This window comes from Emydura macquarii, unplaced genomic scaffold (genome assembly GCF_026122565.2).
Source record: "Emydura macquarii macquarii isolate MOO-44397 ecotype Brisbane River unplaced genomic scaffold, CSIRO-AGI_Emac_v2 contig_306, whole genome shotgun sequence".
Taxonomy (NCBI): Eukaryota; Metazoa; Chordata; order Testudines; family Chelidae; genus Emydura; species Emydura macquarii.
In genome coordinates this window covers 1,859,589-1,878,580 of record NW_027130443.1, presented here as the reverse complement: position 1 = coordinate 1,878,580, position 18,992 = coordinate 1,859,589, and the positions used below count along the sequence as shown (strand labels likewise).

Genomic DNA, 18,992 nt, shown 5'->3' with positions numbered 1-18,992 from the left:
GTCTGCTTGTGCAACTGTGATAGCTGTGTTGTGTGCAATGGGTGTGTGCCTGTGTGATGGTTGTCTGTATGTACATCTGTGATGTCTGTGCATGCCTGTAGCATGCGCGCGGGTGTGTCTGTGATGGCTATGTGCGGGGGTGTCTGCCCCAGAGTGTGTGCGGGGGTGTCTATCACAAGTGTGTGGGGGGTGTCTGTGATGAGTGTGCCTGTCACAAGGGTTTGTGCGAGGGGCGTCTATCTCAAGGGTGGGTGCGGGTGTGTTTACCTCAGGGGTGTGTCTGTGATGAGTGTGTGCAGGGGTGTCTGTCACAACGGTTTGTATGTAACAGGGGTAACAGTGTGTCTGGCAAAAGTGTGTGTGTGGGTGTCTGTGATGGGTGTGTCTGTCACGGGTGTGTATGTGACAGGAGTGTGCAGAGGAGTCTGTAATGGGTGTGTCTGACAGGTGTGTGTGTGGGACTGTCTCTGAGGGGTGTGTCTGTGACAGGAGCCTGCAGGGATGTCTGTGACGGGTGTGTCAGAGGGTGTCTATGATATGTGTGTGTGTGTGTCTGTGATGGGCGGGGTCTGTGATGGGTGTGTGTATTTGTGATGGGTGTGCACAGGGGTGTCTGTGATGGGTGTGTGTTTGTGATGGGTGTGCGCAGGGCTGTCTATGATGGATGTGAGGGACTGTCTGTCACAGGTGTGTGAGGGAGTTTCCCGTGGCTGGTGTGTGCGGGGGTGTCTGTGATAGGTGTGTGGGACTTTCTGTGAAGGGTGTGTGTGAGGGAGTGCCTCTCATGGGGTGTCTGTGATGGGGCTATGTGATGGGGTGTGCAGGGGTCTATGTGATGGGTGTGTCTGTTATGGGTGTGTACGAGGGTGTCTGTGACAGGTGTGTCTGTTACAAGTGTGTGCAGGGGTGCCTCTGATGGGTCTGTGATGTGCTGTCTGTGACAGGGGTGAGGGGTGTCTGTGACGGGAGAGTGTGAGGGGGTGTCTGTAATACGTGTGTGAGTCGGGTGTGAGGAGGTGTCTGTGACGGCATGAGTGTAAGCAGAGTGCAAGGGGGTGTCTGTGACACTTCTGTGGTGGGAGTGTTGGAGGGCGAGTGTGAGCGGGGTGTGAGGTGGTGAGTGTGAGCAGGAGAGTGTGTCAGGTCTCTGAGGGGGTGAGTGTGACGGGTCTGTGACGGGGGCGTCCTCGCGCGGGGGGCGGGGCGGCGCGAGCCGGGTCTCTGGGCCGGGGGGCGGGGCCAGGCTCAGACCCGCCCAGCAGGGATCCACAGCCGGGTAGAGAACAGGTCCGGAGGAGCATCGCCCTTTCGCTAATGCGCAGGTCCTTGAGCGCGGCTGCGCGCGCAGACTCCTGTGGCGCTGGGGGCGGAGTCAGGTCGTATTGCGCATGCACCCTGGAGCTGGGCCCTGAGCCTTGTTGCAGAGGCGCATGCTCAGGGTTCAGCGGCCCGCCGCCCCACCGCCTTCGCACTGCGCATGTGCCAGAAGCGGCGGAGGGGCTATCCAAGTGGCCGCCCTCGGGACGCATGCCGCCGCGCGGAACGGATTCTTTCCTGCTTACGGCAGCCGGGAGGGGTCACGGGACGTCAAGATGGCGGCTGCGGCGGCGGCTGGCGCGTCGTGCTCGGCCGCGGGAAGCAACGGGGGTGCCGGGCCCGGCGGGATGGAGGTGGACGCGGCAGGTAGCTACCGGCCCAGCCCGGGCGGGCGGGGGGAGTGCGGGTCTGGCTGGGGACTGGGCCATGGAGGCCCCGCCCGTTCCCCTCACGCCCCGCCCCCTACACTCACAGGCTCCGCCCCTGCCCCATAGGGCCCCGCCCCTTGCAAATACCCTGCCTTGGGGCTCCCCCCCCCCCCCCAAGATTCCACCCCAGCAGGTCCCATCTTCTGTCAGCCCCTCCCCCAGATCAGCCCCACCTGAGGGGACCCCAGGAACTTCCCTGTGGGGTTCCCCCCACCCCCCGATTGCTTCCCTCGACCCTGCCCCCCAGTCACCCCCATTCTCCTGCCCTGCTGACTGTCTCCTCCCCCCCCCGCAGTGCTCCCCACTGTCATGGCGTCAGGTGTGACGGGCAGCGTCTCGGTGGCCCTGCACCCCCTGGTGATCCTCAACATCTCTGACCACTGGATTCGCATGCGCTCGCAGGAGGGGCGCCCTGTGCAAGGTACAAACCCGGTGCCCCAGCAGCCATGGCAGCTGCTCGCCCAGTGCCCAGGAGTCTCCCGTGTTGTTAGGGAGATGCTGGCTGGGTCCCATCCCAGAGCTGCTCTAAAACCCCTCCCCCTGTTCCCTTTGCACCCGCTCTTGGGATCTGTGGGATCGGCACAAGCCGGCTGGCCGGTGCTGTGGACTGTCTGCAGCCTAATGCTGCATTAGTGCTATGCTGAAGATTAGAACAAAGCATCCCTCCCGCCCCCTGGGTAGTCCCTTGTGCCCCCCACACCCACTGAGCCAGAGAGGGAGGATTCACCATGTAAAGCAATGTGAAGGAGCTCTTGGCTCTTGCATCTGCAGCTCCTCTGCTGTGGGGACCCAGGGGTGTGATGTGCCTCACCTGGTGTTTGCAGGACAGGCATTACCATGATGGTGTGTGGGGTTGTGCCTGCCCTGTTGGGGGCCATGCCAGGGTCCCAGCTGAGCTTTGTCTTCCGAGGGTCAGGGCCCGTAATTCCTGCCCTGAGAGGTTCCTGGTCTGCCCCACACATCACCCTGAGATCCCTGTAACACCTGTCTATGTCTGGCAGTGATTGGAGCTCTGATTGGGCGGCAGGAGGGCCGGAACATCGAGGTGATGAACTCCTTCGAGCTGCTGTCTCACACGGTGGAAGAGAACATCATCATTGACAAGGGGTATTACTACACCAAGGAGGAGCAGTGTGAGTGTGCGAGGGCCACGGGGAACGTCAAACAGCGGCTCTCACGCTCTGAGGCCATCACGGTGGGATCATGGAGGTGACGGTGTAGATAGCCTGGTACCACACACCATTCTGATTAAAAACCTGGCACTATGCAGTAGTAACAGAGCAAGGTAGATGGATTAGGAGCTGGCTGACGGAGAGTGTGAGGGGGGTGTATGTGACAGATGTGTGAGTATAGCGTCAGGGTGTCTGATGAGTGTGAGGGGGTCAGTAGGGAATTGTCGAAGGGGCTACATTAAAGGGGTTCTGCAGAGACTGGGACTCGGCTCAGCGCTATTCAACGGTTTCATCGACGAGCTGCAAGTAAATGTAAAATCACTGCAGGTAACACAAAGCTTGGTGGATTTGTAACTGATGAGGACAGGGCTGCCATACAGGCAACTCAACGTGCTCCCAGTGCGGTGTGCTGGTGATCCTGGGCTGTATGAACAGGGGAGTAGCAAGTAGGAGCAGGGAGAGGAGTTAACTTCTGAGACTGATACTGGAGACTGCATCTGGTTCTGGTGTCCCCATTTTAAAAAGGGACAGAACAGAGCCACACCAATGCTTCAAGGGCTGGGGAAATATTTTCCAGTGAGACACGTACCCTAACCAGATGGTGCGCTTTGTCAACAAGCAGACTGAGGGGCGATTTGATGACCTTACAGAAGTGCCCTGGGGGGAAAAGTTGATGTGATTGTGGGAGGAAGTATCGGGCTAAAGGGCTCCCTCATCTAGTGGCTGGGGCAGAACAAGAACCAGTGGAGGCTTAAACCAGATCAACTCAGGTTAGAAAGAGGGCGCAGATTCTCAACAGGGAGGGCGATTAACCCTCTCAGCACTCTCCCAGGGCAGTGGGGGATTCTCAGGCTCATGCTGGTTTCCAGTTCAGACCAGAAGTCTTTCTGGCCAAACACAGCTCAGGGTGAACTGGGTGAGATTCCCTAGCCTCTGCTATATAGGAGGTGAGACTCGGTGACCTAATCAGCCCCTTCTAGCCTTACCTTTGCTGAGTCCCTGAGTCAGGGGATCTGCTCTGCCCTGACCTGCCGACCCACTAACCGTGCTGTTCTCTGTTCACATCACCCAGTCAAACAGGTCTTCAAGGATCTGGAGTTCCTGGGCTGGTACACAACGGGTGGCCCCCCGGACCAGTCTGACATCCATGTTCATAAACAGGTCAGACCCCCCACTCTCCTCCCAGATAGAACCCAGGAGTCCTGGCTCTCAGCCCTCCCAGCTCTAACCACTAGACAGTAGTGGGAGTTGCCATTCAGAAGTCCCAGAGTAACTGACCCAATGTGGGAGGGGAGGATCTTTGGTGCAGCCCCTGGGGTGCTGGCCACCCTTGGGCAGTGTCTGGGTGTTCTCGGGGGGGGTGCGATTCCCCGGTGGGGGTGGGGTGGGACCGGGTACTGCCACGGGGACACACCGCAGTGACAATCTCCTCTCCCCTGACCCCAGGTGTGTGAGATCATCGAGAGTCCCTTGTTCCTGAAGCTGAACCCCATGACCAAGCACACAGATGTGAGTACCCTAACAGCCCAATCCAGAGGGGGCTGCCTGGGGCCCTGGCAAGAAGGGGATGGGAAACCAGCCTCCCACCTGCCCTGAGCAGCAAGGTCTGTCCGGGTCCCTGCACGAGGGAGTCCAGCCCACCTGCCCCTGCAGCTTTGGCTATTTATGCAATTCCCCTTCACTTCCTATCTCAAACCACTGTTCAGTAGGCCCCCCCATGCCCTACCCCAGAGGGGCTGCATCTCAGGACCAGGCGAGGGGTCCCCATATAAGCAGTTGTGTCCCCCCCTCCCCCTGAGGGCCCATGTCTCAGCACCGGGTGAGGGGTCCCTGTATACCCAGCCCCCATGATCCACCCCAGAGGTGGCTGCATCTCAGCGCCGGGTGAGGGGTCCCTGTATACCCAGCCCCACACCCATCCCAGAGGTGGCTGCATCTCAGCGCTAGATGAGAGGTCCCTGTGTAATTGCGGGGGGAGGATATCTGTGTGCAGTGTATCAGGGTGTTTCTCACTCTCTGTCCACAGCTGCCAGTCAGTGTCTTTGAGTCAGTGATCGACATCATCAATGGGGAGGTAAGTGCCCTCCCTCCCCCCAGGGGCTTAGCCCCTAGCTGCTTGCCTTCCCACCTGGGATTGAAGCAGTCCTGGGGGAGGGGCTGGTTCCGCCCCCAGCAGTGATGAGGGGCCAGTCCCATTCCCCCTGACAGCCCCTTCCCCCCCCCAGGCCACCATGCTGTTTGCAGAGCTGACCTACACACTGGCCACGGAGGAGGCAGAGCGCATTGGGGTTGACCACGTGGCCCGAATGACAGCAACTGGCAGCGGGGAGAACTCCACAGGTGAGCATGTGCGGGAGGGGACGCCCACGTGTGTGTTGGGGGCACTGCGCAGGCGAGTCCAAGCGGGGGGGGGACTCCCCAGGCAGTGTGTGTGTGTGTGTGTGAGAGGGATGCTGGGTGATGGCAGGGGGGCCCTGAGTGTGTGCAAGTGAGGGACGGACGGATCTGACCCTGCCGTCTCCTTCCCCCAGTGGCTGAGCACCTGATCGCCCAGCACAGTGCCATCAAGATGCTGCACAGTCGTGTCAAGCTCATCCTGGAATACGTCAAGGCCTCGGAGGCAGGTGAGGGCATGGGCTGTGCGCCTCGACACCCCCGATCCCCCCAGACACTGTCAGGGCCCTGCCTTAGCTCTGACACCAACTCGGGGCGGCGGGGCTCCAGGCCGTGCTTCCCCCTTCGCTCCGACACCACTGCCATGGCCCAGGTTTCCAGGGCTTGGCCTATGAACCCCTCCCTCCCATAAGGCCTGGGTTGTGCTCCCTTGTGTGATGCCTCCTGTAACCCGCTCTCCCCTGCCCCTCCAGGCGAGGTGCCCTTCAACCACGAGATCCTGCGCGAGGCCTACGCCCTCTGCCACTGCCTGCCGGTCCTCAGCACCGACAAGTTCAAGACTGACTTCTACGATGTGAGTGGCGGGCAGCCTGGGGGGCAGGGATGCTAGAGGGCGAGGGGCGGGCCGGCTTGCAGGTCACTAACACCTCTGCCCTCCCTCCCTGCAGCAATGCAATGATGTGGGGCTCATGGCCTACCTTGGCACCATCACCAAGACTTGCAACACCATGAACCAGTTTGTCAACAAGTTCAATATCCTGTACGACCGGCAGGGCATCGGGCGCCGAATGCGCGGGCTCTTCTTCTGAGGCCCCTGGCCGGAGCTGGGCACGGACTGACGGGCACAGCCCCACCCCTGGCGCGCTGACCTCACTTCCAATAAACCCCTGCTGGAGAGGTGCTGGCTCCTGCTCTGTGCGCCTCAGGCCTGGTGGGGGCTCTCAGTCCAGCTGGAGCAGCAGCTGTTCCTGTTAGCCCATAGGCTGGGCCTCTCTGCACTCACCCTGCACCTGGCTGCTCGCTGCTGAGCCGGAACAGCTACTGCACCAGGAACCAGGTGTAACTCCAGCCCGTGGCTGTTCCAGCATGGGGAGCCGTGAACTTTCCCTCCCTGTTGCTGCGCTGGGGCTGGTACTGCCCCCCCTCCCTCCCTCCTGCTGCACCAGGGCTTGCTCCCTCAGGGGAGCAGGGCAAGGAGGCAGGGCCTGCAGCTGTTCTCTCCCTCTCCTGCTGTCTCCTCCTGCGGCTGCCCTACCCTCTGGCTCTGCATGTGGGGCCTGGTCTGGGATTACCCTGACCCCCAACCCTTCCCAGTGTAACTATTGCCTTGGTTGGATCTTCCCCTGTAGGTTACAAATCAGCTCCCTGGGCCTGCCTGGAAAGCTTCCACCCCTAGGCACAGGGGTTGTGCCAGGGCTTGGCACTTATGTCACTTTAGAAAGGGGGGAGCGGGGGAAGGTATGCAGGACCAGATCCCCCTTGTATCCCCCAGGCTGCCCAAAGCCTTAAGTTCTGCTCCTGGCTCGAGCTCCTGCTGGGGGGAAGTGGGGCCTCCTGGCTTCTCCCTGCCTGTGGGAGGGGAGTGGGGTCCTTACATTCGCTGTGCTGTGCTGTGCCTGGGCTGCTCCCAGGCTATTAGTGAGGCAAGGTGTGGGAGGTAACTTTTTATTGGACCAACTTCTGTGGGGGAGAGAATGAGAGAAGCTTTGAGCTCTTCAGGTCTGGGCAGTGTTCTCACAGCCTCCACCTGTGTTTAGCTGGGCCACGCGTGAACTGTCCCTAGGTGAGGTGTCAATGAGACGAGGTTTTGGAACAAAATGATCAATTAAACAGTAAAAAGTCAACGAGCGCAGATGGCAGCACCCAGGCACTCTGAAGGAACTCAACTACTGCGCTGGGGTACGTAACCTATTGTTTAAATCAGCCTGTGTACTCGCTGACTGCAGGAGAGACCAGTGTTTAGCTTAACTGCAGTACCAGGCAAATTGGTTGAAACTATAGCAAAGAGCAGAATTATCACCCGTAGATGAACACAACGTGTTGGGGACCAATCGATTAGAATTCTTTGAGGGGTCAGATATGCAGACAAAGTCAATACAGCGGACTTGAACTCTGAGAAAGCCTTTGACAAGATCCCTCACTAAAGGATCTTAAACAAAGTAACCAGTCATGGGCTAAGGAGGAAGGTTGAATCCTGGATCAGCAACTGCTTAAAAGGCAGGAAACAAAAGGGTAGGAATGAATGGTCAGAGTTCACCCTAGAGAAAGGTAGATAGTTGTGTGTGCCAGGGACCAGTGCTGCTCAACACATTCATAAATGATCTGGAAGAAAGGGTAAGTAGTGAGGTGGCAAAAGCTGCAGCTGATACAAAATCAGGCGACAGGACAGTTAAGTCCAAAGCTGACTGAAGAGTCAAAGCACTCTCACAGAACTGGGTAACAAAATGACAGACGTTCAATGTGAAGTGCACAGTAACAGGTTGGCAAACAATCCGCACTAGGCATACAAAATGATGGGGGTCTAAATTAGCTGTTACCACTCAAGGAAGATCTTGATCTTGGAGTCCTTGAGCGGATGTTTTCAGAGGCCTAGCCCCCATGCAGTGACAGTCAGAAAGCTAAGAGAACATTAGGAATCAATCATCACGGAAGGGATAGAAAATAAGACAGTAAATAACTTACTGCCCCACCTTGAATGCTGCATGCAGATCTGGTTTCATCTCACAGAAGAGGTATTAGCCATGGAAAAGGTAAAGAGAAGCGCTGCTTCTTAAGATTAGAGGGGTATGGAGCAGTTTTTGTATGAGAAAGTAAAAGGCTGGAACTTTTCAACTCAGAAAAGAGATGACTAAAGAGGGGATGGGTACGATGAAGGTCTATAAAACCCATGAACAGCATGAAGAAAGTGACTAGGGAAGTGTTATGTACCACTTCACATAAGACACAACCCCATCGTCCCTAATGAAATCAACAGGCTGCAGGTTTAGAGTGAACAAAAGGAAGCACTTCACACACCGCACGGTCGGCCTGTGGCCTCACTGCCAGCTTCTTGTGAAGGCCAAAAGTATAACTGGGTTCAAAAAAGAGTTAGGTAAGTGCCTGGAGGCTAGGTCTGTCAATGGCCATTAGCCAAGATGGTCAGGGATGCAGCCCCCTGCTCTGCGTGGCCACAGCCTCTGCTTGCCAGCAGCTGGGCATGGATAAGGGGCTGGCTCAGTCAATAATCGTCCTGTTCTGTTCATGCCCTTTGAAGCTCTGGCATTGGCTGTGCTCAGAGGACAGGACACGGGGGTAGCTGGATCGTCAGTCTGATGCTGTGCAGCCATCCTCATGTAGAAAGTCATCGAGGCAAGAGCCCTGGCTTGAGGGAGGACCCAGTAAATTCAGACCATCCCAGACCGATATTTGTCCAACCTGTTCCAGAGCTGAACTCCCCTTCGAAAGCCGTTCCTATTGCAGTGGCCAACCACCATCGCACTGGCTGCAGAGGAAGCCTGTTGCTGCAGGGTCTGATGGCAGTAGCCACAGGTAACAACGGAATTGTTGTAACAGCCCTTGGAGCTCCTGCCACCCTCAGTCATCTTGTCTCAAGGCTAAATACGCCCAGCTTGGTTTTAATCTCTCCTCATGCAGCAGCTGTTCCGAGCCCTGGGAGTGTGCTCCTCCAGCCTCTCCCCTTTGTCCAGCTGGGTGCACACTAAGCTGCTGGTACATAGCAAGATGGAAGGACCCAGAGACTGGCAGGGAGCAGCCCCTGCAGTGGAGGTGAAGGGGGGGTTGTAAGCAGCCCCTACTGTGCATGAAGCCAGAGTGTATTTGCTTCCCCCTTGTATATTTATCCTCACCCCTCCCCTCCGCACCAGGCCAGCCTGCTAGCCGCCGTACAGCTGGGAACCGAGGCAGCATGGAGAAGCAGCGTGCTTGCACTCACACAGGGAGGCTCAAACCCAGCTCTCAGGGTGAGGCTAGTGAGCTGGGCTCTCCTTCGGCTGCTAGGGTCTAGCCCCACTCCAGGGCACTAAGGCAGGGGGCCTTGGAGCCAGGACGCTGGGTTCTAGCCCCGGGGGGTGATGCAGAGCTTTCTTGCTTTGTCAATGGAGACACTCCCCCAAAAGGGAAAGCAGCAGCCAGGCCAGAGACCAGCAGCAAAGGGCAGAGTAGTGGGAGGTGCCAGGGCTCAGCCCTGCAGAGGGCTCCCCCCAGACTCTGCACCCCATGTGCCCGGGTGGGACAGGGCTGGTGGGTCACACAGAGAAGATGGCCTGGGCTGAGCGAGGGAGGGAGGCTGTCCCCCCTGCCAGCCTGGGCAGGAGCTGCCTGGTGCAATGGGAGGGAGGGGAGGGAATCAGAGCAGGGTCCAATTTCCATGCTGAACCAGCACCTCACTCAAGCTGGGGGCCCCAGCATCACAGCCCCTGCTGTTCCCTGGGGGGGAGGGGGTGTGCCCCCATGGCCAGCAGTAGAGATGCCCAGCAGACCCTGCTCGCAGCTCCACACCCCCTCCCCTCACACCTCCAGCACCGCAGGGTGGTAAGATACAAACACTGCTTTATTGGTAAGAGAAAAAGCCAAACAAAAATCGCCTTTCCAATGCCGAGGAGCCCCAGACAGGAGTCCCCAGGAGGGTTCTGTACTGGGGTAAGGGGCAGAGCCCATGGGGCACAGCCTGAGCCCCACGGGGGCTCTGGGACCAGTTACACCACAGAACTTGGCCCAGGGCAAGTGGCACAGGAAGGTTACCCCTCGCCCCCCAGCAGAGCGGGCCCGAGCTGGCTACAGCACCAACGGGGAGCCCTAGGATACAGCCCACCCCCTCAGGATCTAGAGCAAGCCGGGTTCCACCGGGAGTGGGGCCCTGGGGAGCTCCCTCCCCCCGGTAGGCTCAGATGAAGGTAATGCGGGTCCGGGCCTGGTTCACCTGCCAGACGTTCAGTTCCTCGTACTCGTCCAGCGCAGCCTGGAACTGGGCGGGGGTGAAGCCCTTGGAGACGCAGCGCTGCTCAGCCTCGGCGTAGCGCACCGAGCGGCCACCCGCCCCGCCCACCAGCTCCCGCACAGCCGCGAAGATCACGTCAGCCACCCGCTGCGTCCTGGAGGAAGGGGGGGGGGGGAGGGAAGAGGGGTCAGCGCTGCCCCAGTCCCAGCCACTGGGAGCTGCCTCCCCACTCATCCCTATTGCCCACACTCCTAGCACCAGCCTCTGGGCCCCCCCCCACCCCAAAAGCTCATCCACCACTTCCTTGGGACAGGGGAGAGAAGAGTGGAGCCATGGGATCGTGTCCATACCCCGGAGCACCCTCCTCTCCAGCAGGAACCTGGGGGTCGGGGGAGGAGGGAAAGGAATCTTAGGGGAGGGGAGCCCTGGCTCTGCGTGTCAGCCTTAGGGGGCACAAACCCCCACATCTCACCTGGTTTGTTGGCCCTTGTCCCCCAGCAGCGAGTCCTTGGACATCTCCATGAGCCTCATGGCCTCATTTATGTCCTCCTTCTCCACCACATCCACCAGCCGCAGCCGGGCCTGGAGGGGAAGGCGGAACAGGGAGGGTCAGGATGGGGCGCGGCCCAGGCTGGCTGTAGCCCAGAGGGCAGGCAACATAGGACTGTCATAGCCATCCATCCCCACAGCACTGTTCCTGCCCCGTCAAGCTAAGACGAGTACAATGCCCTGGGCCGTCTCCAGCTACCCACCAAACCTCCATCTCACAACCCTGGCCAGTCCAACCCTGACCCAACTCAGCCTGGGGAGGGCCCCTCCCTACTCCCCCCCAGGGTCGGGTGGGGCCCAAGCCCAGCTGCAGTTGAGGGGGAGGGATCCTGGGGCCTTTGGGTTCCTCCCTACAGCCAGGAGTGGTCAGCCCCATGGGCTGTGGCGCATGGGGACGGAGCTCTGGACCCATGGCGGCTCAGGGGTCTCCCTGACGGGGCGTCCGGGGGGCTCTGGAAGTGCTGAGTCGGCAGTAGATGGCTGCACACACTACCTGCACAAACAGCACTTTGGAGCCCCTGGGACTTGCTGGGAGGGGTCAGGACAAGCAGTTCCTGCTCTGTGCCCACGCTGGGGGGTCAGTCGGCCAAGACCCCAGCTCCGGGCATCTCCCTTTCTGCGCCTGCTGCTCCACCTGGCACGCTCGGCAGAGGGGCCAAACTGCAGGCCAGACTAGGACAGGGGACCTCCGCCAGGGGAGCTGCCATCGTCCTGACGCCAGTGGCCCCCCAGAGCTGCAAGCCCCCACACTGCAGTAGCACTGAGATGCCAGCTACCTGCACTGTAAGCACTTTAGCCCTGTGGAGCCGTGAACGGTACCTCGGCCCACCCCGGGGACAGCACGTCTCCCAGCTACCCCTCCCAGCCAGGCCAGCCACTCACCAAGGCGCCAGCCAGCCGCAGGATTCCCAGCAGGGTGCGGGCTGACGTGTAGGTTGTGTCCTTGCTGGCCCAGGCCTCCTTACGCATCTCCACATAGGCAGCTGTGATATAATCGGTCAGCGCCTCCGGCACAGCCGGCTGCTTTCGCTTACACATGCTGATGTAGCGTCTGGGGGGGATAGGAGACTGGTTATATAGGGAGGGGGGGATCTGCCCCCCCACTGGGATGCTTAGGGCAGACCTGGGGAGAGAGCCCAGGCAGGCGTCCTGCCTCCCAGCCTTCTCCCCCACCCCCACTGTAACCCGCCAGAGCCCACTCCCCCCCAGAGCTGGGACAAACTCTCACCTCATGAGCTTCATATCGAGCTGCTGGAAGGCGCAGGGTGGCTGGCGGCTGTGCTGGTGGACATAGGTGATGTGCTGGGCCAACCTGCGGGGGCAACACGTTACCACTGCTGCCCGGATGCCCCACACCCCTGGGCCACCCAGCACCCCCATACCCGCAGCCCAGCCTGGGAGGGACTCCCCAGCCAACATCAGAACAGAGCAGAGAGGCCCCCCCGGGCTCTCACCGCAGATCGTTGTCCCGGTCAGGCCGGTCCTGGATCAGCCACAGCAGGTCAAAGCGGGAGAGCAGTGCGGCCGGCAGCTGCACATTCTGCTCCAGGCTGCGCTTGGGGTTGTAGCGCCCGTAGGCGGGGTTGGCGGCGGCCAGGATGGCGCAGCGGGCATTGAGGGTGGCCAGCACGCCTGCCTTGGCGATGGAGATGGTCTGCTGCTCCATCACCTCGTGGATGGCTGTGCGGTCGCTCTCCAGCATCTTGTCGAACTCATCAATGCAGCACACGCCCTGGTCGGCCAGAACCAGCGCCCCGCCCTCCAGCGCCAGCTCCCCTGTCACCGGGTCCCGCAGCACTGCGGCTGTCAGCCCCACGCCAGAGGAGCCACGCCCCGTGGTGTACTGACCTGGGGGAAAGGGAGAGTCAGAAGGGCGCCCCAGCCCATTGGGCCGATGGGGACCCCAGGCCTGCAACCCTCCGACTCTCACCTCCAGGCCCCTTCTCCATCATTGCTGAGAAGCCATGGGAGAAAGGCAGGAGCCCTTGTCTTACGAATGCCCCATCCCCCTCTGTAGCTAGCCCCCGGGGGATGTTACTCACTGCGGGGGGCCAAACGGTCAATGTACGAGAGCAGCTGGGACTTTGCCATCCCCGGGTCACCCATCAGGCAGATGTTGATGTTCCCTGGAGAAGACAAGGAGAAGCTGGGTCAGTGTCAGAGCAGCCCCCACTGGGATCGGGTGGCGGAAAGCGCGTGCCCCCAAGACTGATTCTCAGAGCCCCCCACCCCGATCTCAACACCTGGCATTCCTCCCCGGCTGCCCCAGACTCCGCCCTGAATTCCCTTGACCCAGGGGTTCCGTCCCCTCCACCTCAGACTCACCCCGAATCTTCATGCCCCGGGGGTTGCGGTCCACACCCCCCACCAACAGCAGCAGCAGGGCCTTTTTCACATCCTCGTGGCCATAGATCTCGGGGGCGATGGAGGCTGCCAGCTTGTCATAGAAATCCTCCTCTGCAATATAGCAGGGGCAGGAAGTCAGCAAGGTGAGGGGGGAGGGAGAGCGCAGGGGGCAGCCCTGGATCCATCACCTGGCCTAGCTCCCCCAGCTGCGTGGGCAGAGATCTCATGACCAGGTGCTGTTCCTCCTGGGACAACTGCCCCACGCGGCACACCCAGGGGGCTGGCAGAAGGTGCAGCAGGGCCCCAACACAGCTAGGGGTGTAGGGTGGGAGGAGGAGCAGGGCTATGGGGGGAGGGGTCACCTGTGATCTGGCGGAGCTCATCCTCCGTCAGCTCCCCTGATCCCAGCTCGTCCTCCTCGCTCTTGTTCATCTTGACGATGCGATGTGCCTCCAGGTAGGTCTCGGAGAGCAGCCCCTGGGGAGAGCAGGGGTGTCACGCCAGACTCCAGGGGACCTGTGCTGCACCCATCCATGTGGTGAAAGGTTCCCGTCCTCTCAACTGCCCCAGAACTAACTTAGCAACCAGCACCACCCCCTCCCACCTCAACCCAGCCCCCTGCCCTGCCCCAGCTGGACAGTCCAGTCTCTGGGCCCAGTCCTGCCCCCCAGCGTGGGGAGGCTCTCACCTGGGCTATCTGCCGGAAGCCCGTTCTCAGTAGGGGCAGGAAGACGCCGGTGATGCTGACGTGGTCCCCAGGCTGGGCCAGCCGCGTGTTCTCGCCGTGCACAGAAACGCTGATGGAGCGTGGGAGATGCCCCACGGGCACCTGGTCACTCTGCACAAAGGAGAGAACAATCAGCCCCACTGCAGCCGCACAGTCCCTGAGGAGAACGGCCCCCAGACACCGGCACAAACTCCCATAACCAAGGAGGGCCTGTGCCATCAGAGCACTGGGGAGCCCACATCAGTCTTTGGGGCTAGGCTGCTGTTTGGTGGTCACATCCCCCAGCCCGGAAACCCCCTTCGCTCCCAACTCACATGCTCCTGCATCTTAAGCTCCTGGAACTTGATGAACTTGGAGCCGCGGCTCTGCAGGTAAAGACGCCCCCCGGATCGGTTGGTCTGGCACTCCTGACTCGGGCACATGATCAGCGGCATGAAAGTCAGGGCTTGGATCTGGGGGGGGATAGATGTGGGTCAGGATGGATCAGCTGCCCAATCCCCCACATACTCCACCAGGGGACTCAGCTGCTCCCCCATGCCCTGGTGGGGGTTGCGACAAAGTGGGAATTTTTTAAACTTCTTTTTATGAGGCCTATTCCCATTACCTGGCTACCCACTGAGGGAAAGAGGGATTAAATTTGCTCCCAGGGCCGACTGAGGCCTCGTCTACATCATAGAAGATAAATCGACCGATGTTAAGTCGACTTACAGCCTCCACATTGATTCCTGCAGCAGCTGATGTCCACACACCTCTCCTTGGGTCGGTGGTGCGTGCCTTCACCAGGAGAGCCCCCTCCAACCTACAGCCCTGGCTGGGATGATTTGATTGGGGCTGCTCCTGTGTTGAGCAGGGCATTGGACTAGACACGTTCTGAGGTCCCTTCCCACCCTCATCTTCCAGGATTCTAAAAGGGGCCGTGTGGGGAGCTGAGAGTCTGGTCTTTCAGCTCCGCTGGCAGCTCCCTGCTGGGAACCCAGCTGCCCCACAGGCTCTCCAGCTACCAACAGGCCCCCTCCCACCCCCATTCCTCGCCAGGAGAAGCCACTTGGGGCTTCTCACCCCCAAGGAGCGTGGTCCAGCTGCCGCAGCTTCTCACCCCCAGGCAGCCTTGTCACTTGACAAGGCTTCCCTGGCTCCCAGCAGGGAGTGGCCAGAGAAGCCGCCCAGTGCTTCTCCCTGCCCCACTGCCCAGTGGAAGTGGGGTCCAGCCACTCAGCTCTCCAGAGGAGCGGAGGGCAGCTGGGATCTAAGTGCCTGGAGCTGTGAAATTGACAAGAATGACAGCCAACAGCTGATGTAAGGAATGCACAGGGCATCCTCCTACCTACAGGACATAAGGCCTACAATTCTCCCTACACTTCTCATTGAGGTGGTTTTGTGATGTCAGCATAGCAGGGGAGTTACATGGCTGGTAGGAGTATTTCAGTGTGTACACCTCCATTGTTTTGTCAACAAAAGCTGACTTTTGTGGATAAAACTCTGTAGTGTAGACCAGCCCTAAGACACGGGTGGGTGTCACCTCCGTCTAGACCAGTGGTTCCCAAACTTGTCTCTGCCGTGGCACACCTTTATACCTCTAATTCTTTTGAGGCACCCCACCATATAGTCTCCAAATGAACTCAAATATTTATGCGCCAATTCAGAACTCTTCAAGTAGTTTTTAAAAAAACTTCTGTGGCACAGCTGCTCAGGCCTGACAGCACAAGTGTGCTGCGGCACATGGGTTGGGAAACACTGGTCTAGACTCAAATCAAGAATGGGACCAGATAGACAAGGCAAGCACCAGTAACTCGTGGATTTCCCCACTCTCAGCAGGGAAGCTGAGCAGAGACCCCAGCTCCAGAACAAAGGCTGGTGTGAGGTGAGAAATAGATGATGGCTTCTGAAAGAAGCCCTCTCATCTGGGAACTGACTAAAGAAAGTCAGAGAGAGACAGAGAGACCATGAAAACAGGGATCACTGCACCTTGGCTTGCTCAATTGTCCAGAGTTGCGCAGAACGGATGCAGCTTTACCCTTCAGTTTTCTGTGCTCACCTACAGACTTCCCGTGCTGCGTCCAGGGGGTTAATAAACGTGACTGCCTGGAAAGTGCTGCCTGAGCGTCACTGCCAACGCTGGCTGATCTGCACTGGTCCCTGCAGAGCGGACATTTCTCTACCAGGAGTCGGTACGAGTCCTACTCACTGAATGGCACTCACGAGGTCTGGCACATCAAAGGGGTTCCCCCAAGAGACTCTTCCACAGTTGCGGGTGCAAGGCACTTGGAGACACTTCAAAACAGCCCACCCCCTCCCGGCCCCCAGGGAAGGGACCACCTCCAGATGCTCTTTCCCTGAAACCAAGGTACCATTTAGCATTCCTCCCCCAAAGGAAAACCCCCATATGGTCTCCTAGGAACAGCATTTTTCCCAATGTGGGGGGGTGTGTATGGGGGCGGGGGCGGGAGTTGTCACACTTTCCAGATAGTAGGCCCTGTCCCCCCACGTCACACACTCACCGGCTGGTAGGTCTCTGCTCCGCACTGGTCACAGCTGTAGGTGGCCACCACCATCATGGGCTTGACCTCAGAGACACGGGTGACGATACCACGGACAGTGACCAGTTTTCCAATGCAGTCTGCCTTCACATCCCGGATCACATGGGCCTTGGAGCCTGAGGGGGCCTTGAAGTACAGCTCACTGGGGAAGGAGACAGAAGAGAGGGGAAGGGAGTTAGTGGAGGGGAGGAGGGAGGCGCTTAAGGGACGCAGAGTCCAGCTCCCTGCATGAGGAGGGCTGGGAGATCCAGGGACCCAGAGCTGAGCACGCTGAGGAGATGGGGGAGGGTTAGGGTTAGAAAAGCCAGGGCCGTCAGAGTCTCCCCAGGCCTCAGGCACTCACAAGCGACGCAGCAGCTCCGGGGGGTACTGGTTCTGTGGGCTGCGGGTCTCCCCTATGTCCCGGCCACGCTGCTCCAGCATGAGCCGATGCTCGATGTATACATCTAGGACATCTTTCTGCACTACCTGAAAGGCAGACAAGGACTCCGTCAAGTGGGGCTACGACACCAGCCTCCCTTCCTCCCACTCTCCCCCCCCTTCAGCAAGCCCCAGCTCCCCACCATCCCTCACCTCACGCTCCTTGTACTCGGGCAGCAGCTCGTGAACTGCATCGGCGAAGAGGCGGCTGTAGCGCTTGGCGTTCTCACACACAGCATCCACCAGTTCGGAGTCCTCCTCAGCCAACTCATCCAGGTCAATGTACAGAGCCACCTGCTCCCGGTGAGCCAGAGACACCTGGGAGGTACGGGGGGTGCTGGACTGAGCAGCAGGGTCTGGGGATGCTGGAAGAGACTCTCAGCTCCCTGCTGCAACCCCTGCTGGGAGAGGCTGGGGAGCCAGGAGCCTTGGCTCAGGCTGTGCCTCTCCCACATGCTGGTCCAGGATGGGGGGGGGGGGGGGGGGGGGGGGGGGCGGCCAAGGGTGTGTACTAGGTGTTGTAGGGAGGGGGGGCTCACCAGCTGGTCCCGGTATGGGAATTCTTTCTTGCCGAGCTCGCCATCCCGGTAGAATTCCTGCAAGAATCGCTTCACCTTCTCTGAGAGCAGAAAGAGAGCGAACGTCAGGCCAAAGACCACCCCCCCCCCCCCGAATCTCCTCATTTAAGGAGGAAAGCACGTGATAGCCAAACAATTGATAAGTGCCTTACCATTAATTTGAACAAGACCTCAATTAATATTTTAGCAAAGGCCTAGCAACACCTCACTCAGTTGCACTTGTCATAGATGTGAAGGATGTTTAATTAAACATATATATATATTAAACATAACGCTGGCTTTCTCCCTTCTCGCCCATTATCACATAATGAAGTATGCCTTACGCAGGCTTAAGAATGGTGCTACCACCACCACCAAACCTTTATTCATTTGTTTCTTTGTTTTTTGTTAACAGAGCTCTTAAGGGTGAGCATCACTAGAAATATTATTTACAAATATATGTTTGCCCAGGCCTTTGGTGGCGAGATCACGAGAGGATACAGGGAAATCCCATAAGAAGAGGAGTTATTCTCTTGGTCTACTTCAAAAAAGTTTCAGTCTCCTCAAGACTAGACTGCACTGAAGACCCGGTGTCCCGCTCTGGGTATCACAGCGGATCCAGCTTCTGAGGATACTGGTTCTGCATCTAGGGCTCTAGGCTCCCCTAAGGCTCACCGTATCAAACATGCCTCGTATCCAAGACGTGCCCACAACTTCCCACCCTGCCCTACAGCACCAAGCCCTACAAGCCTGAGCCCCACACAAGCCCCGCAACTCCCCTTTTCCTAGGTGCCCCCATCACACCCTACAGCACCCCTGCCCCACGCTGGCATCAACCCCTAACCCTCCAGCAATGCCACCCTCCACAACCAGCCCCAGCAACGCCCTCCTCTGCACCCCCCCACAGTCCCCCACCGCCCTCCCCTGCGCTCCATGACCCACCTCCTTTCAGTGCCGCCAACCTCCCTGCCCACACCCCTGCAGCCCCCTTCCCCTCCTCCCCTCTCCTCAGCGCCCACTCTTCCCTGCCCCCACCCAGCCCCTTCAATGACTCCAGCTTCCTGCCCCCCCCTTACTGTGTAAACAAAGCCGCACATGGAGCCAAGGCGCGCCCGGATCCCTCCGCCCGGCGGGAAAAGTCCCAACCCCCCCCCGGCGGAGGAACACCGCCGACACTGTGCCTCGCGCCAGCGGTGTGGTAACGTGACATCACTTCCGGAGCGACGCCGCGCGGGAACTTGTCCCCCACCGCCCCGGCAGCCAATGGAGGCGGGTCCCGCCCCCTCCCCGGGCCACAGCCAATTGGATCTCGCCGGACCCCGGGTCTGCCACGTGGGCACCACCCACCTTTCTCCGCAGCGTAGTCTTTGGGCGCCATGGCGTGCTGGGGGCGGGGTACGGGGGGAAGGGTCCCCTCAGTCCTGGCCGTTCGCGGCCCGTTAGCTACAGATCCCCGCCGGGCTCGGGCGCAGCCGGTGTCGGGGGTGGGCCCGTTGACTACGGGTCCCGGTTGAGGTCAGTCCCCGCCGTTGCCGCCCAGAGCCTCTCCCGAGCCCGACCGACTCTCGCTGCTGCCGCAACCAAAAGTGGCGCGAAAAGAGACACCAGG

General features: G+C 59.6%; 2 protein-coding genes across 2 annotated transcripts; one reads left to right on the top strand and one right to left on the bottom strand.

Moving 5' to 3' along the window:
- The first annotated feature begins 1,431 nt into the window (after window positions 1–1,431).
- Window positions 1,432–6,907, top strand: COPS6 (COP9 signalosome subunit 6). Its single transcript, XM_067556689.1, has 10 exons — window positions 1,432–1,683; window positions 2,041–2,166; window positions 2,747–2,878; window positions 3,990–4,078; window positions 4,364–4,426; window positions 4,944–4,991; window positions 5,143–5,257; window positions 5,449–5,541; window positions 5,785–5,885; window positions 5,980–6,907. The coding sequence occupies exons 1-10, from the start codon at window positions 1,593–1,595 to the stop codon at window positions 6,118–6,120; spliced, it is 999 nt and encodes a 332-aa protein (XP_067412790.1). The 5' UTR covers window positions 1,432–1,592; the 3' UTR covers window positions 6,121–6,907.
- Window positions 6,908–8,988: 2,081 nt separating this feature from the next.
- On the bottom strand, window positions 8,989–18,970 carry MCM7 (minichromosome maintenance complex component 7). The gene is made up of 15 exons (XM_067556559.1): window positions 18,731–18,970; window positions 17,366–17,445; window positions 16,980–17,144; window positions 16,750–16,874; window positions 16,368–16,548; window positions 14,184–14,321; window positions 13,831–13,980; window positions 13,505–13,619; window positions 13,122–13,253; window positions 12,839–12,922; window positions 12,251–12,644; window positions 12,025–12,108; window positions 11,679–11,847; window positions 10,720–10,829; window positions 8,989–10,401 (listed from the first exon to the last, which is right to left on the bottom strand). The coding sequence occupies exons 1-15, from the start codon at window positions 18,759–18,761 to the stop codon at window positions 10,194–10,196; spliced, it is 2,166 nt and encodes a 721-aa protein (XP_067412660.1). The 5' UTR covers window positions 18,762–18,970; the 3' UTR covers window positions 8,989–10,193.
- Window positions 18,971–18,992: the final 22 nt, after the last annotated feature.

What these genes read in the sequence shown, in the direction of transcription:
- COPS6 (XM_067556689.1), top strand. Translation starts at nt 1,593, where the DNA reads ATGGCGGCTGCGGCGGCGGCTGGCGCGTCGTGCTCGGCCGCGGGAAGC. An exon ending in ACATCCATGTTCATAAACAG is followed by an intron (nt 4,079 to 4,363) that starts GTCAGACCCCCC and finishes CCCTGACCCCAG; the next exon opens with GTGTGTGAGATCATCGAGAG. An exon ending in TCAAGACTGACTTCTACGAT is followed by an intron (nt 5,886 to 5,979) that starts GTGAGTGGCGGG and finishes CCCTCCCTGCAG; the next exon opens with CAATGCAATGATGTGGGGCT.
- MCM7 (XM_067556559.1), bottom strand. Translation starts at nt 18,761, where the DNA reads ATGGCGCCCAAAGACTACGCTGCGGAGAAAG. An exon ending in CCGGAGCTGCTGCGTCGCTT is followed by an intron (nt 16,549 to 16,749) that starts GTGAGTGCCTGA and finishes CTCCTTCCCCAG; the next exon opens with TGAGCTGTACTTCAAGGCCC. An exon ending in GACAAGGGCCAACAAACCAG is followed by an intron (nt 10,402 to 10,719) that starts GTGAGATGTGGG and finishes CCCTTCCTCCAG; the next exon opens with GACGCAGCGGGTGGCTGACG.